This window comes from Neofelis nebulosa, chromosome 7 (assembly GCF_028018385.1).
Source record: "Neofelis nebulosa isolate mNeoNeb1 chromosome 7, mNeoNeb1.pri, whole genome shotgun sequence".
NCBI lineage: Eukaryota > Metazoa > Chordata > Mammalia > Carnivora > Felidae > Neofelis > Neofelis nebulosa.
In genome coordinates, this window is record NC_080788.1 from 115,304,658 (window position 1) to 115,317,979 (window position 13,322).

The 13,322-nt window shown below is 42.3% G+C and overlaps 1 protein-coding gene across 4 annotated transcripts in view; it reads left to right on the top strand.

Moving 5' to 3' along the window:
• RAD51B (RAD51 paralog B) overlaps positions 1-13,322 on the top strand; it is a 644,260-nt gene that overhangs the window by 558,036 nt on the left and 72,902 nt on the right. For all 4 annotated transcript variants that reach the window (XM_058739438.1, XM_058739440.1, XM_058739439.1 and 1 more), the window contains one exon: positions 7,152-7,230. In XM_058739438.1, coding sequence (XP_058595421.1) covers positions 7,152-7,230 — 79 coding nt within the window. The remainder of the gene's footprint in view (positions 1-7,151; positions 7,231-13,322) is intronic.

Sequence of the window (13,322 nt, forward strand, 5' to 3'; positions counted from 1 at the left end):
CAATGATGGTCTCTACCTTCAAATACGTGGTAGTAGGTCCAGGTAACATTCACTGTGAAACAGTGGAGAAAGCAGTAGGCACCATTAGAGAGGTATAGATGGAGTGTGAGGGGATTAGAGAAAGATTACCTCAGGCTGGAGCAATGGCATGGGCTTTCTGGGAGAGGTGGCAGTTGTATGGGATTCAAGGAGTAGGTAGGATTTGGACATTCAGAAATGAAGGGCAGAAAGAAGACTGCCAGTGTGGATGCTTGTGAACTTCCAACCTCCAAGGCAGCTTGCATGGATGTCTTATCCAACTCCCTTCTTTGTCTTGACTTGTGCAATATCCAGGCTGCAGAAAGAAAATGCCCTTATTGTCTGTTATACATCTTGCCTCATTTGATGTATTATCCCAGAAAAGTAGATTCATCTGTGCATGACACATTGGGGGCTACCATCATGGTGGTTCAAAAACAGACTATAGAACCATCTGGCTTGGGCTGGAATCCCGACTTCAGCACTTATAAGCCACCTACCTCAAAGTGTTGTTGTTTTCTCCTTCATCATTATCGTCATCACTGTGGGAACACCGGAAGGCTCCCTCACCCATCCTGATCCTGTAGGACTTTCCACTATTTTAGATCCATTAATCTCTTTTGAGAGCCTTATATTTAAAATGCAAACACCAGAAAGGGTAACCCTAGAAGGTTTAAATCAGCTGCCACTTTAAAGCTAAAGAGAATCAGCTGACAATGTATTTGCTCAAAGCCAAATAGGCACCTGAGGGACACAAAAGAAGGAGAATAGGGTCTGTAAGGGGAGGCCAGTGAGCCCCAAAGGCTAACTTCTCTTTCCACGTTTTATTTAGAATACCTAGGCCTCTGTGTGTTCACTTGTAAATTGGGAGAAAACTTCACACATAAAGTGTGAAAAATAGGGATAAAGTGAAGAACAGTGAGGAAAATACTCACTGGTCATTTTCAGAGCCCACTTTGTGCAAAGCACTGGTTTGGGCCCTATAAAAGGGATGGATGTGGGATCAAAGAAAGTGCTCTGATCTTTGCAATCCCATCGAAAATTCAGAACATACACATAAGAAATAAATTGAGGTAGAAATAGATAGCAGTCCTTTAAAAGGTGCGAATTCACACAGTGCAGATTGAATCTGCCTGGTCCACAGTAGGTATTCAATAAATGTTTGTTGATGAATGGATTGAATGAATGAATGAGTGAGTGCCCAGGAAAAAGAAACTCATAGTAGAATGTCAATGGGAAAAAAACCCCAAAGGCCTAAAGACCTCCCTGTATTGTCTGTCTTCTGCCACCAGAATGTCAGCTCCATGAAAGCAAGGACCTTGTCTGTCTCATCCCCTGCTATCTCCCCTGAATCCAGAACAGTACCTAGCACAAAGGAAAGTGCCCAGTAAATATTTGTGGATTGAATGAGTACATGGATAGTACTTGGATACTATTTGTAGTACTTGAATAAGTACTTGGATAGTATTTGTGGATTGAATAAGTATGTGGATAAGTAAGTACGTGGATAGTGAGTAGGGGGTACAAGTAATGGAAATTATGTCCAGATAGCAGTGGGATTTGGAACCCAACACATCTATACCTTAAATGTTCTTCAAAAGAATTTTAATATATTGATGATCACTTTCCTTACAAGAATAGGTGAAGAGAGGAAAAAGTATATTCATTAGAGTATTAAGTCAAGCTAGTCTGATATAAAGGAAACATTAAAAAAAAAAAAAAAAAACCTAGCTATTTGCAGGTGAGATAACAGCTCACAACACCACACACCTGCCCTGTGTGGCCTTAGGCTTTGGCCTAAGACACTTTGGCTTTCTGAGCCAAAGTGTCTGCACTCATTCTTGCCCACCTACATATTTCTGTGAACCCTCAGAGGATTCCAAAGCCAACCTCACACATTGCATGCAAGGTTGAGTATGATTTAAAAAAAATGTTCATCTAGCATCTTGGAATTTTATTAAGCAGCCAGGCCCTCCCTGCAGGTCATGATGTATTGCAGAAGGTAGAATGACATTTGACAACAGCACAAGTCAGACAACGATTAGAGCACACCAAATGTAGGAGATGACTGAACATCTGAAACAAAATAGCCCAAATCACCTACTAGGGAGGTTTGTTTGCATTAGAAAAGGATAATTTCTAGTTTGAAAGGTAGAAAGGCACAAGAGCGTGGGGTATTCATTCAAGTCTTAAAAAGGGAAGACTCTCTATGTATTCACAAAGATACATGGCAAGCATCACTTTTTTCCTGAAATCTGTTGGGCTAGAAAACGAATTTACTCTTCTCCTCTCTAATATGTAACACTAAAGAATCTTCAGATCAGAAAACTCATATAGAAAGAAAGAAAGAAAGAAAGAAAGAAAGAAAGAAAGAAAGAAAGAAAGAAAGAAAGAAAGAAAGAAAGAAAGAAAGGAAGGAAGGAAGGAAGGAAGGAAGGAAGGAGGGGGGAGGGAAGAAGAGAGGGAGGGAAGAAGAGAGGGAGAGAAGTATGGAGGAAGGAAGGAGGAGAGAGGGGAAGAAAGAAAAGAAAAAAGGAAGAATGAAAGGAAGGAAAGGAAGAAAGAAAACTATTAAAAGCAAACACACCTTCACCCCACTTCACCCTTCACTTCCAGTTGTTCTTCTGTTTGTCAGTTTCTCTTTTGGAATTTAGGCTCCAATCCAAACACATCGCACCCAGTATGATTTGTTGAATGAGAAGAAGACCATCACTTCTCTTGTTCCAGATACTGTGTCTCCACTAATACAACCTGAGACCATGCTAGATTTTTGTGAACCACATTTCACAACCAACTTGTATTGAACTATAGTTAACTAACACTCCTAAACCATTTTCTGAATGCTATTCTGTAAGCCATTCTGTAACCAATAGTTGGTCCGTTGTATTCAAGGACAGGGCCTTACATATATTTTAATAAAATTTCATTCTGAAAGATTTGCAGGATTTGTCCCAACCTTCTAGCCAGACTGAGATTTGTTTTGTTATTATGATTGTCTAATCCAATATAACGACTCTTTGCATTTTTTGTCTTCTGTTACCACATTCAGCATCCCATCAATAGGTTTAATTACATGATCCACAAGTCCAAATGTCACCTTTTTAGTAAGGTCTTCTCTTAATACTCTATTTAAAATTGACCCTCTCCTCAGTTCCAATACACTTCCTATACTCTTTCTCTGCCTTTTTTCCCTCCATTGCATGCATAATCATTTAATATACCATATATTCTACTCATTTTATTTATTATCTTTTTCGTCCTTTAGAATATAAACTCCATTAGGGTGGCAATTTGGGGCAGTTCTGTTCCATGGTGGATCCCATATTTGTTGTATGGATGGGGTTGAGGACATCAGTGTCCTTGTCCAGGTCAGTAAGAATGCTGAACATGGACAAGACCAAGGCTAGAATCCAATGCATTCTACTAGAGGTTGCTATTGATCTTCGTGTCACTTACAAACCCACTTAATGGTATTGGCCTCCAGCCCAACTTGTCTTTACTCTATCCCAGAAGGATATTGAGAATTTGTTACATTTTTTTTGCAGAAAATCAGATATTTCATGTTGGTGGTAGCCCTCAGATCTATCAATCTGGAAGTTCTTTCCAAAAAAAAGGAAGTGCGATTCATCTGACACAACTGATTGCTTCCTCTTTCTAACTGCATACAAATCATCCTTTTGATGACCGATTTTAAACCCTGCTCAGGAAGGACAGGGCATTTATCAATGACCTGCCCAAAGTCCATGATTCCCTGGAAGGGAGGTCTTTCCAGGTGTGAGGTCCCTCCAGGCGAATGTCTCTTGGCTTATTCACAGTGGGCATGTGCTCCCTAGGAGTGGAAGTGTTCAAATGATGGAGGTGGCACCACTGACCCATAGCCTTAGATCCTGTTTGTTGTGCTGCATTGGAATATCTTATTTTTTTCCCTTAGTGTCAGATTTTTAGTCTATAAAGTAAAAATGGTTAATATGATTTTCAAAAATATAGTATGATACTTTATTGATTACTATTTATTTATACCTTTTTGGTTTCATGTGCAATTATGCAGACAAGAAAGATCTGAGGTTTGGGATATGTTTAATTTATTTCTATTGCTCTTTGATCTAAAGGATTTATATTTCTTCTCTCCATTTCTTTTTTTCCCATTCTTTCTGACACAACTGTGGTTGAGGGCCTTGTCATCTCAGCCCTGAATTATCACAATAGCTTTCTAATTGGCTCCAGGACTCCTGTCTCTTGCTTCTTCATCTTAGATTCTTCAGTCGGGCCAATTTCCTGGAACCCAGCTGTTCAAAATGCGGTCTGTGGACCACAGCATCAGCATCTCCTAGGAGCTTGCTAGAAATGCAGATTATCAGGCCCTACTGAATGAGAAATTGCATGTCAACAAAACCTGTAGGTGACTCATACGCACATTGAAGTTTGAGAAGTACTATCTTCTTTTCTGTCATGCCCTTCTCCTGCCATTGGGCATCCCTAAACTTCACGTTGAACCGCCCCTACACTAACTCTGTCAGAAAGGTTCCACCTAATTTTCAGGTGAGGTGTGTTGACATGAAGATGCTAATGCCCACCTATACGACCTACTCATTGGGTCTAAGAATGATGAGCAAATTTATTCACATAACTCTAGAGCAGTAGTAAAGCAGTAGTAAATTACTGAGATTTAACTTGAGTTGAATCCTTCTGGTAGAAGTAAAGTATTTTAGGAGCGCCTGGGTGGCTCAGTCGGTTGAGCGTCCAACTTCGGCTCAGGTCATGATCTTGCAGTTCGTGAGTTTGAGCTCCGCGTCGGGCTCTGTGCTGACAGCTCGGAGCCTAGAGCCTGCTTCAGATTCTGTGTCTCCCTCTCTCTCTGCCCCTTCCCTCTCATGCTCTGTCTCTCCCTGTCTCTCAAAAATGAATAAACATTAAAAAAAAAAAAAGTAAAGTATTTTGGTTTTTGATGAGTGAAAAGTAAGGAGTACTTGGGAAGCATATGGGACCAGTTGATTGGAAATGTTTTTCTTAGTTTGGCTCAGTGACAGGAATTTTAATATACTTAATTTGATCTTCACAATAATCCCACTTACGTGGGTGTTATTATCCCCATTTTACATGTGAGGAAACTGAGAATCAAAAAGGTTAGGTTGTGCAGAACCACGGTATTGGTTAGAATTCAGGCTACAAACACCATAGTAACAAAGACATTTGGAAACTCAGTGGTTCAGACAAGTGGCTCTGTCCTGAGATGGACAGGTGATCCCAGGTGGGAAGCACTGATGCTTTGTGAGGTCACTCAGCTTCCTGCTCCCAAGTTGCTTCATCATCTCCCAGGATGTTCACCTCCATGTAGTTGAAGCCAGTTCCTGCCCTTGGGAACAGGGAAAGGGAAAGTGGAGAGCACACAATGATTTAATGAAAACATTAGTTTTCAAAACATTGGAAGTGTTACCTGTCACTTGTACTCACAGACTGTTAGTCAAAGCTTGATCACATGGTCACCCCCCAGTTGCAAAAGTGGCAGAGAAGTGTTGAAACCTGGGGAGTTATTAACTAAACAGAAGAAGAGGGGGTGGCTATTAGGGGAAAATTGGAGGTCTTATAATAGGCACCATGCTGATTAGGGGAAGAGCCTGGATTCAAACTCTGTGACTACAACCTATGATCTTTCCACCACATTATACCACCAGAGTTGACAATCAGTAAATGTTTGCTGTATTGAGATAAATTGAGATATTACATTTAAGCCTTTTGGTGATTTGAAATTACTTCTTCCTTCTCTCTTGCCTCCCTGATTACCTAAGTGGCTCTGTGTAACACTATCCCTATCTTTGATGATGTTAATTTGTAAAGCAGGAAACTGGTCTTCATCTTCCTTCAAGAGAAATGTCATAGAGGTTCAGTGGAACCCTATGAAGTATGAGAATAGGTGTTAATGATAATACTTTTTTAATGACCAAATGACTATCCCTTTTATTTTTTATTATTTTTATTTTTTTTAACTTTATTTATTTATTTTGAGAGAGAAAGAGTGTGCAAGCAGGGGAGGGGGCCAAGAGAGAGGGAGACAGAATCCCAAGGAGGCTCTACAATGTCAGCACAGGGCCTGACATAGAGCTCGATCCCACAAATGATGAGATCGTGACCTGAGCTGAAATCATGACCTGAGCCGAGATCATGATCTGAGACACTCGACTCACTGAGCCACACAGGCACCCCATGACTATCCCTTTTAAAGTAGGTATTTTGTTAGGAGAAAGCCATTGCTCAAAATATTTGTTGATATTTTGTGTTGGCTGGTATATCATTCAACTCTTGCTGCAGTGATGCTTCATGACAACACCACCAAAATCTCAGAAGCATAGAGTAATAAGCACTTAACTAATATGTATGTGGTTCTCTTGGGGGTCAGCAATATGGACTGGGTGTGGCTGGCCAGCACTGCACCAGGTGTCTCTCAACCTCCTTCTGAGATAGCAGGTTAGCTTGGACGTATTTTTCTCTCACAGTAGCAGAAGCATAAGAGAGCAAGGGGAGATATGTGAGGCTTCTCGAAGCCTAGGCAAAAAACCTGTTAGCCAAAGCAAGTCATATGGGCAAATCCTCAGTCCAGGGAAATACCTACACCTTAAGCAAGAGGAAATGTAGTTACGGGGCAAATGGCATGAATACAGAATTGGTAAAGAGCTGGGGCCAATAAAGCAAATTATCATGGCTTTGCTTTTACCAAGTTATTGTGAATATTTATAATGGTAGTAAATCTTTATCTTTTAAGGGTAGCTTTGAATTTCTTTTTAGAAAAATAGCTAAATTTATGAATAAGATTAGAGAATCAGTCTAGGTTTATCTTTGGGCAAAAAGGTAGCTGTTAAAGCATGAGGCATAAAATAAGGAAACATTTCTAAAGGAACTGGTCAAGAATATGGCATTCAGGGGCAGAATAGTTGGGATAAATGTACAGCCTTCCAAAGTGATCAGCTGTTTGAAGGAATAACACTGATTTGGTTCTAAAGTAATTTTTTTAAATAAACTTTATGGCTTGTAGTCACATGTTACCGCTTTGTCTCAAAGTGGGAAGGGGAGTGAACAGAGGTTCATCTCTGATATGATACCCCTTTGACTAACTCTGGGAAAATATGCTTTATGTGCAGATTCTCATTGCCAAGTCCCCTCTGGCTCCCTTCACCTCATTTGCTTATACCATCCAGAAGGAAGGCCTGGTTCTTCAAGGTAAGATCCTTGATTAAGCCATTTCTTTAAGCTGATTATGCTCACTGCTGCCTACCACTGGTGATAATTACTGCCATGCTCCTGATAGAAGCTGCTTCAGGGCAGAATCAAAGGCCAAGATGAATTCACCAATGATATTTATCCTGATGAGATCAAAAGAGATTGATAATTGTGGCAAGAACGTAACAGAAGGTGGAGGTGAGGCTGAGGGAAAACTAGAGAATTTCCTAATAGAGTGAGGCAAAGAATGAGAGTTAAAGCACTAATCTAGGAACTGCCAAAAGCTGGTGCTCTTTGCAGACCCTGTGGAGTGAGGAACCAGACAGTAAGCCTCTGATGAGAGTGTGGAGGACCCAGCATTGCCTCAGAGCCCTCTTGCTTACCAAACTGAAAAACCGTCTGGTCTGGCAGCCTGGGAGACACTTTGTCATGGCTCCTTGGCCACTACTTTCTCGGCCCCTTTCTGGTTACTCCATTTCTGTTCCCTTTACTCGAGTCCCGACTGGGGACCAGGCCTTGCTGACCTGTACCATGTGACACGGGCCTGGGACTTAGAAGGAGCTGAGTTCTGGCTCACAATAGAGCGCCCCAAGGCCACCGCCTGGAACTCACTGATGTACAATGGTGGTTCCCAGATGCTGGGTCTTCTGGTGATTGCAGGTCTGTCCAGAAAATAACGAAAATGAGAGGCAAACTCAAACACTGTTGAACTTAGCCCACAGGGCCAGTTGTCCAAAGCTGCTTTGTAGATTGAGAACAGTCTCCACCGAAGACTGAGGACACACATCTGCCCCCCACTGCCAGGCAGGAGGCAGGTCCACAGAATGCATAGGTGAACATCTATGCCAAAGCCCAGTGGAACATACTGTCACTGCTGTCTGTAGGAGGAATATCCACCCTTTAGGATTTTGTAAGTCGAGTACTTTCCCCAGGTTGATGAAACAGGGTGAGTCCTTAGAATATTCCCATGGAGACACATTGCATAGGAAAGATCTAGCAGGAATTTTGTGGGGCGGGCTGGAGGGCTCATGCTTTTGGACCGAGGAGCAGGCTGCAGCCTCCCCTTTCCTTCCCCTTCTAAAACGTCCGCTTCTTAATGGACCCGGAAAGCAGCTTGTTTGTTTGGTGCAGCTGAGCTCCACAGCAGGGACTCGGGTCCAGGGAAATTTGGGGTAAGAACTATTGACCTTTGGCTCTTAGCCTTTGACTTATGGTATCCAAGTTCCTTGGTAAATATTTTTTTTACAATTGCAAATATTGTTTTCTGACAAAGAAGCAGAGATTTTAAGACCAGATTAAGCAAAGCAAACAGCAGGCCCCTTTGTTACATACTCTCTAAGGGTGTATAACTAATAAGCAATCAGAAAGCTGAACTCTTATTTACCCAGTACACAGTGTGGCTTTTGGCTCTTCGTTTTTAGAGGCTTTCTTAAAAGATTAGAAATCAACTAAATAGCAAATTTAAATGAAGATTTTAAGAAGTTCTATGGAAGATTACAAGGCAATGTCAGGAGGAAAAGAGGCAGTTTTGCCCAGATGGCTTGTATTCAGAGCCTTGATATCGTGCCTATATCTTGATCACTGGGCAGTTTGGTAAACAGCATCTCTAAGCCTGACCTAATTTGGATAATTTTTAGGATAATATTTGCGAGAACAAGATTCACAGAGTTGCTTCTGAGCCTCATTGCTAAGATCATGATTTTGACAGGAAATAGAAAGTTGTTTAGAGAGAGGCTAGAAATGAATTGGTAGAGGTTAAAAATTGGCAAAGAAAGACTATTAGAAAAAGTTGGAAAACAAAGGAGAAAGGAGGCTGACCTATAGCTATGTGTCTCAGAGAGAGAAAAATTAAGGGAAGAGTACGATGATGTAGGAACCCCAACCAATAAATAAAAATGTCTGGGAGACTTCAGTGCCTCACCTGGTTGCTTTTAAAGATTTTTCTCCATCCCCTGCCCCAGCTATGTCTCCCTCTCTGAGCTTTTCTGAGGCAGCAGAACCCTTCTGCCCCTAGCAGTAATGCCACTGAATACAGACCTCTGGGGACTCCCTCCCCAATAGCTATGTGCTCCCAAGGCTTTGGGAACACAAGAAAGAGCTCTGGTCCTGAGAAAACAATGCAGATCCCTCCTCTAATGGAGAGACTCCCTTGGATTTCTGTTCTAGCTCTGGTGTAATCTTGAGAAAATCTCTGGCACCCCAGTTTTGTCCGCTTAAAAATGACAATGTTGACCTTGATTCAGCACTTTGCAAACTGTGTTGCAACCCATTGGTGGGTCGTGAAATGAAATTAATGAGTCACAACCAGAATTTTTAAAAATGAAATAGAGGAGAATTTTAAAAATCACAGATTATATCACACATATTGCATTGTTTCATGGCATATTTCTTGGGTGACTGTGTGTGTGCATAATGAGTTTGTGTATGGAGGTTGCAGTGCAAAATATTTTTCTTCCTTGGAGTGTAGTCATCGGCCTGGGTGATCTCCACAGGCCTTAACCCTTCAGCTTATCTGATTCTCCTCGGTGATGGTGTACTTATCATCCCTTAGCTCAGTAGAGTTGTACCTTGAGAGCTCCATACACCAGAACATGAAAGCTTATTTTTCCCCCTACTCTTACCAGATGACTGAACTAAAAAAAAAAAAAAAAAAAAAAAAAAAAAAAGGCACCTCCATAATTCCCCAGGTTTAAGGCAAAACAACTTTTGATTTCTGGGTGATAACCTTGGAAAGATACCTGCAGGCAAGGTCGAGAAGCTTTCCTCGTGTGAGAGGTTGCTCTGGCATGCTAGCCCCAGGTTGGCATGGAGGTTGGTTGGTACCTAGTGCAGGGGATTTGAGGGGCAATACAATCCATGTCTGAGAGACACAGAGACGGAGAGGGGGAAAGGCTGGAAGAGTGAGGGCAGCTCCTATGGTACCAACTAAAAAAGACACTTGGGGCTGGACATTCAGTATTTGTTATACAGAGGCAGCCTGGAGTGGTGGGAAGGAACAGTCCATACAGGCTGCCCTTTTTCAGGTGGAGGGGGCTGTCAGTGAATGTGGGAATGACCCCTCACTGCCTTTTATCCCGTTAGCAAGTCCAAGATTCCTACCAGCCTACTAACCAGGAGGTTTTATAATACCTGGAGAGCTCCTGTGTGCATGAGCAGAGGGAGGGAATAAAAGGTGAGGCCAGAATTCAATTTACCGGCTCCACAGGCCATTCCCCTTACCAGTTCCCAAGGATTAGGATGCTAAGAACAGCCGGCAACTGGGGGCCTTATACCCTTCCTGCCTTTTTGTTCCCTGGGATGGGAGGAACAATAAATCGGCAGGCTGGAGAGACTGAGGGGCCTGGTTAGAGATTTCTCAGGCTGCTTTTTGAAATACTTGAAGGAGCCAGTCTGTGCTATTGTTGTAGTAAAATAGAAAGCGGAACTATTCTCCTTTTGCAAAAAGAAAAAAAGAAAGAAAGAAAAGAAAAAGAAAAAAAAGAAAGAAAAGAAAAAGTAAAAGAAAACCCACCCTCCCAGCATCTTCAGGAGGCTGCCTGGCTCAGGCCATTACCATGGTAATACTGAGCTGTTTGCATCTTCTTTGTCTGTCCTGCACTTGTGGAGATCCTGGCCTCATGGTTGGGCTCAAGACCCTGGAAATAGTTGGCTTCAAAGGAGAGGGAGCTCACAGCCACCAGCTTCCTGATGGTTCAGACTCTGAGAGGGGCAGGTCCCAGCAGAGGGAGAGTCAGACCTTTTGTGCAACTTAAGTGGGAAAGGTGGAGGGCGTGGGGGTGACTCCCATTAATGCTTTTCTCCTCTTGCCCCGAGTTCAACATGAAATGCCCAGCACCCACTGGGGGGGAAAGCTTAGAGTTTTGGCTGGCTCAGAGTAAGGCTAAGGGTGCCAGGGCCTAGTGGAGAAAGGAAAGCAGGAGCTGGCTTTGGGAATCAGCCTTAATGGAGTGGACCCACAGAACCGCCTGGCTGCTGAAGGGAAAGGGGCATTTGCAGTGAACTCCAACCTGACCCATATTCTGCTCTGGTCATGTTCTTTGTTTCCCCAACAAGCCCCAAATGTTGTGCCCTGCAGATCACAGCTGGGACCCCTGGGCCTCTGTGTCAGGCCAGGAATAAAGATTAAGATCCTATAATTGAAAACAGCCAGACTGTGTTGCTGATGCTGCGGGAGGCCTAGGAAAAACCCAAGGCTGGTCTCTCCCAGAGCCGCCTTGGCCTTTGTGAGGCTCAGGGCAGTGGAGGCCTGCCGACTTAGTAAGGAAGCCGGGCTGGCCTGGGAGAATGAAGAGGGGCTCCTTATTCACTCTTCCTTTGCCCTACTCTCTCCATTTCCTCAGAAATCTAGCGAGCATTTGAAAATCAAGTGCCAAGTTGTTAGGGACAGAAAATAATGCCTCAGTTTCTCAGTAGGGCAGAATTGTGGTTTTTATGTTGTTTTTTAAAAAATTAAAATGAGGTATGACAGGTTGAATTTGGATTCTGGTGCTATCTTCTGCTAGTTTAGTTCTGAATGAGCAGCATAAACCTTGGGATGGGGCTAAGGAATCTTAGGGGAGCCCAGGGCACCCTGAGATGGGTCCAGAGACAATTCTGCAAATGAAGCTAGTTTCCTGTTTTTCCAACCACCTACTTAGGGACTCAGAAGAAATCAGAAAACAACGAAACAATGATTTTTCTTAAGGGCTGGATAGCTATGTACCTCATCTTTCTTGTAAAATCAAGAATGTTTGTTTGATCGCCTTTTGAAGCTTATTGGGAGAGGCATTAATCTCCCCTATTTGTTCCCTTGTCACAAAATTGGGTTGGATTCTTCCACCCCATTTTCTTAGACCCTGAGCCAACTGGGTGATTTATTAAAAAATTCTTTTCCCCCAAATACCACCGTCTACATTCATCAGATTTCAGTTTGAATTAGTAACACATCTAAATGTTTTCTGCCTAGTGGACTCAAAGTGACCCAGAAGATTCTCAATCTATTTCCATCCAGGTATGGAGGTGTCTGCTTGGTAAATAGAACCCACACACCTGGCACAGCCTGGCATTCTTGTGGGAGTCTGGGCAGAGAGCCCTGGGATTCAATGGAGCAGAGAGAGTGAACTTCTCTCCCAGAGGTCACAGAGAAGAGGGCAGAGCAGGTCTGTCACATTGTCCCTGGGCTGCCAGGTGCCACTGCAGCCTCAAAAAGCTTGTGCAGGCCAAGGCATTGTCCTTCATGACTCCCACTTGCCTCTCAGGGAGGAAAGTCCCTGGGGAAAATGAGGAGGCATGCCCCTCTGCCAGTTCTCTCCTCTTTTTCAACATTTACTTCACATTCCCTGCTTCCATGGCAACTTCTCCCACCAACCCTCTGCTTTGTTTACTTTTTTAACTCTGGCTATTAGCTTCAAAGAGAGATTTTATTTTCCAAAAAAATATTTTTTTGGAAAATATTTCCAAAATAAAATATTTTAAATATGGAACAGGACAGAAAATAATAAAACCCATGACTTTAACACCCAGACTTAGCAAATGTTAAAATTTTGTCAGATTTGTTCCAGTTTTTTTTTTAATTATAGGGATAAAACTTGACAAAATTAAAAACCCCTTGTACCTATCCCTCCCTCACACTCTTTCACAGAAGTAGAAACTCTCCAGGGTTTGATACATATCCTTTCCCTTGTTCTGAAGAACTTTTCTACATGTATGTGAATCCAAATATGATACAATGATTTGTCTTGAGTGCATTCCAAGTCTGCATAAATGGTTTACTGGACACATCATTCCACAATTTGCTTTTGTCACTTAATGTCTTGTTTTTACGATTTTTCCACATTGATACACATGGATCATGTTCTTTTACTTTAATGAGGTATCTGTATTCATTGTCTGAATATGCCACATTATCCATTCCCCTATTGATGGAAATCTCAATTATTTGTTAACTAAGTGAATTCTGTTACATGTGCTTCTTTGTGTGCTGGTGTGAGGGTTTTTCTAGGTATACATAAAAAGTGAAACGACTGGTCAGAGGGTATGCACACTTTAATCTTTACTATATATTCCCAAGTTGCTTTCCAAGGACTTTTACCAATTTAAACTTCCTCTGGAGG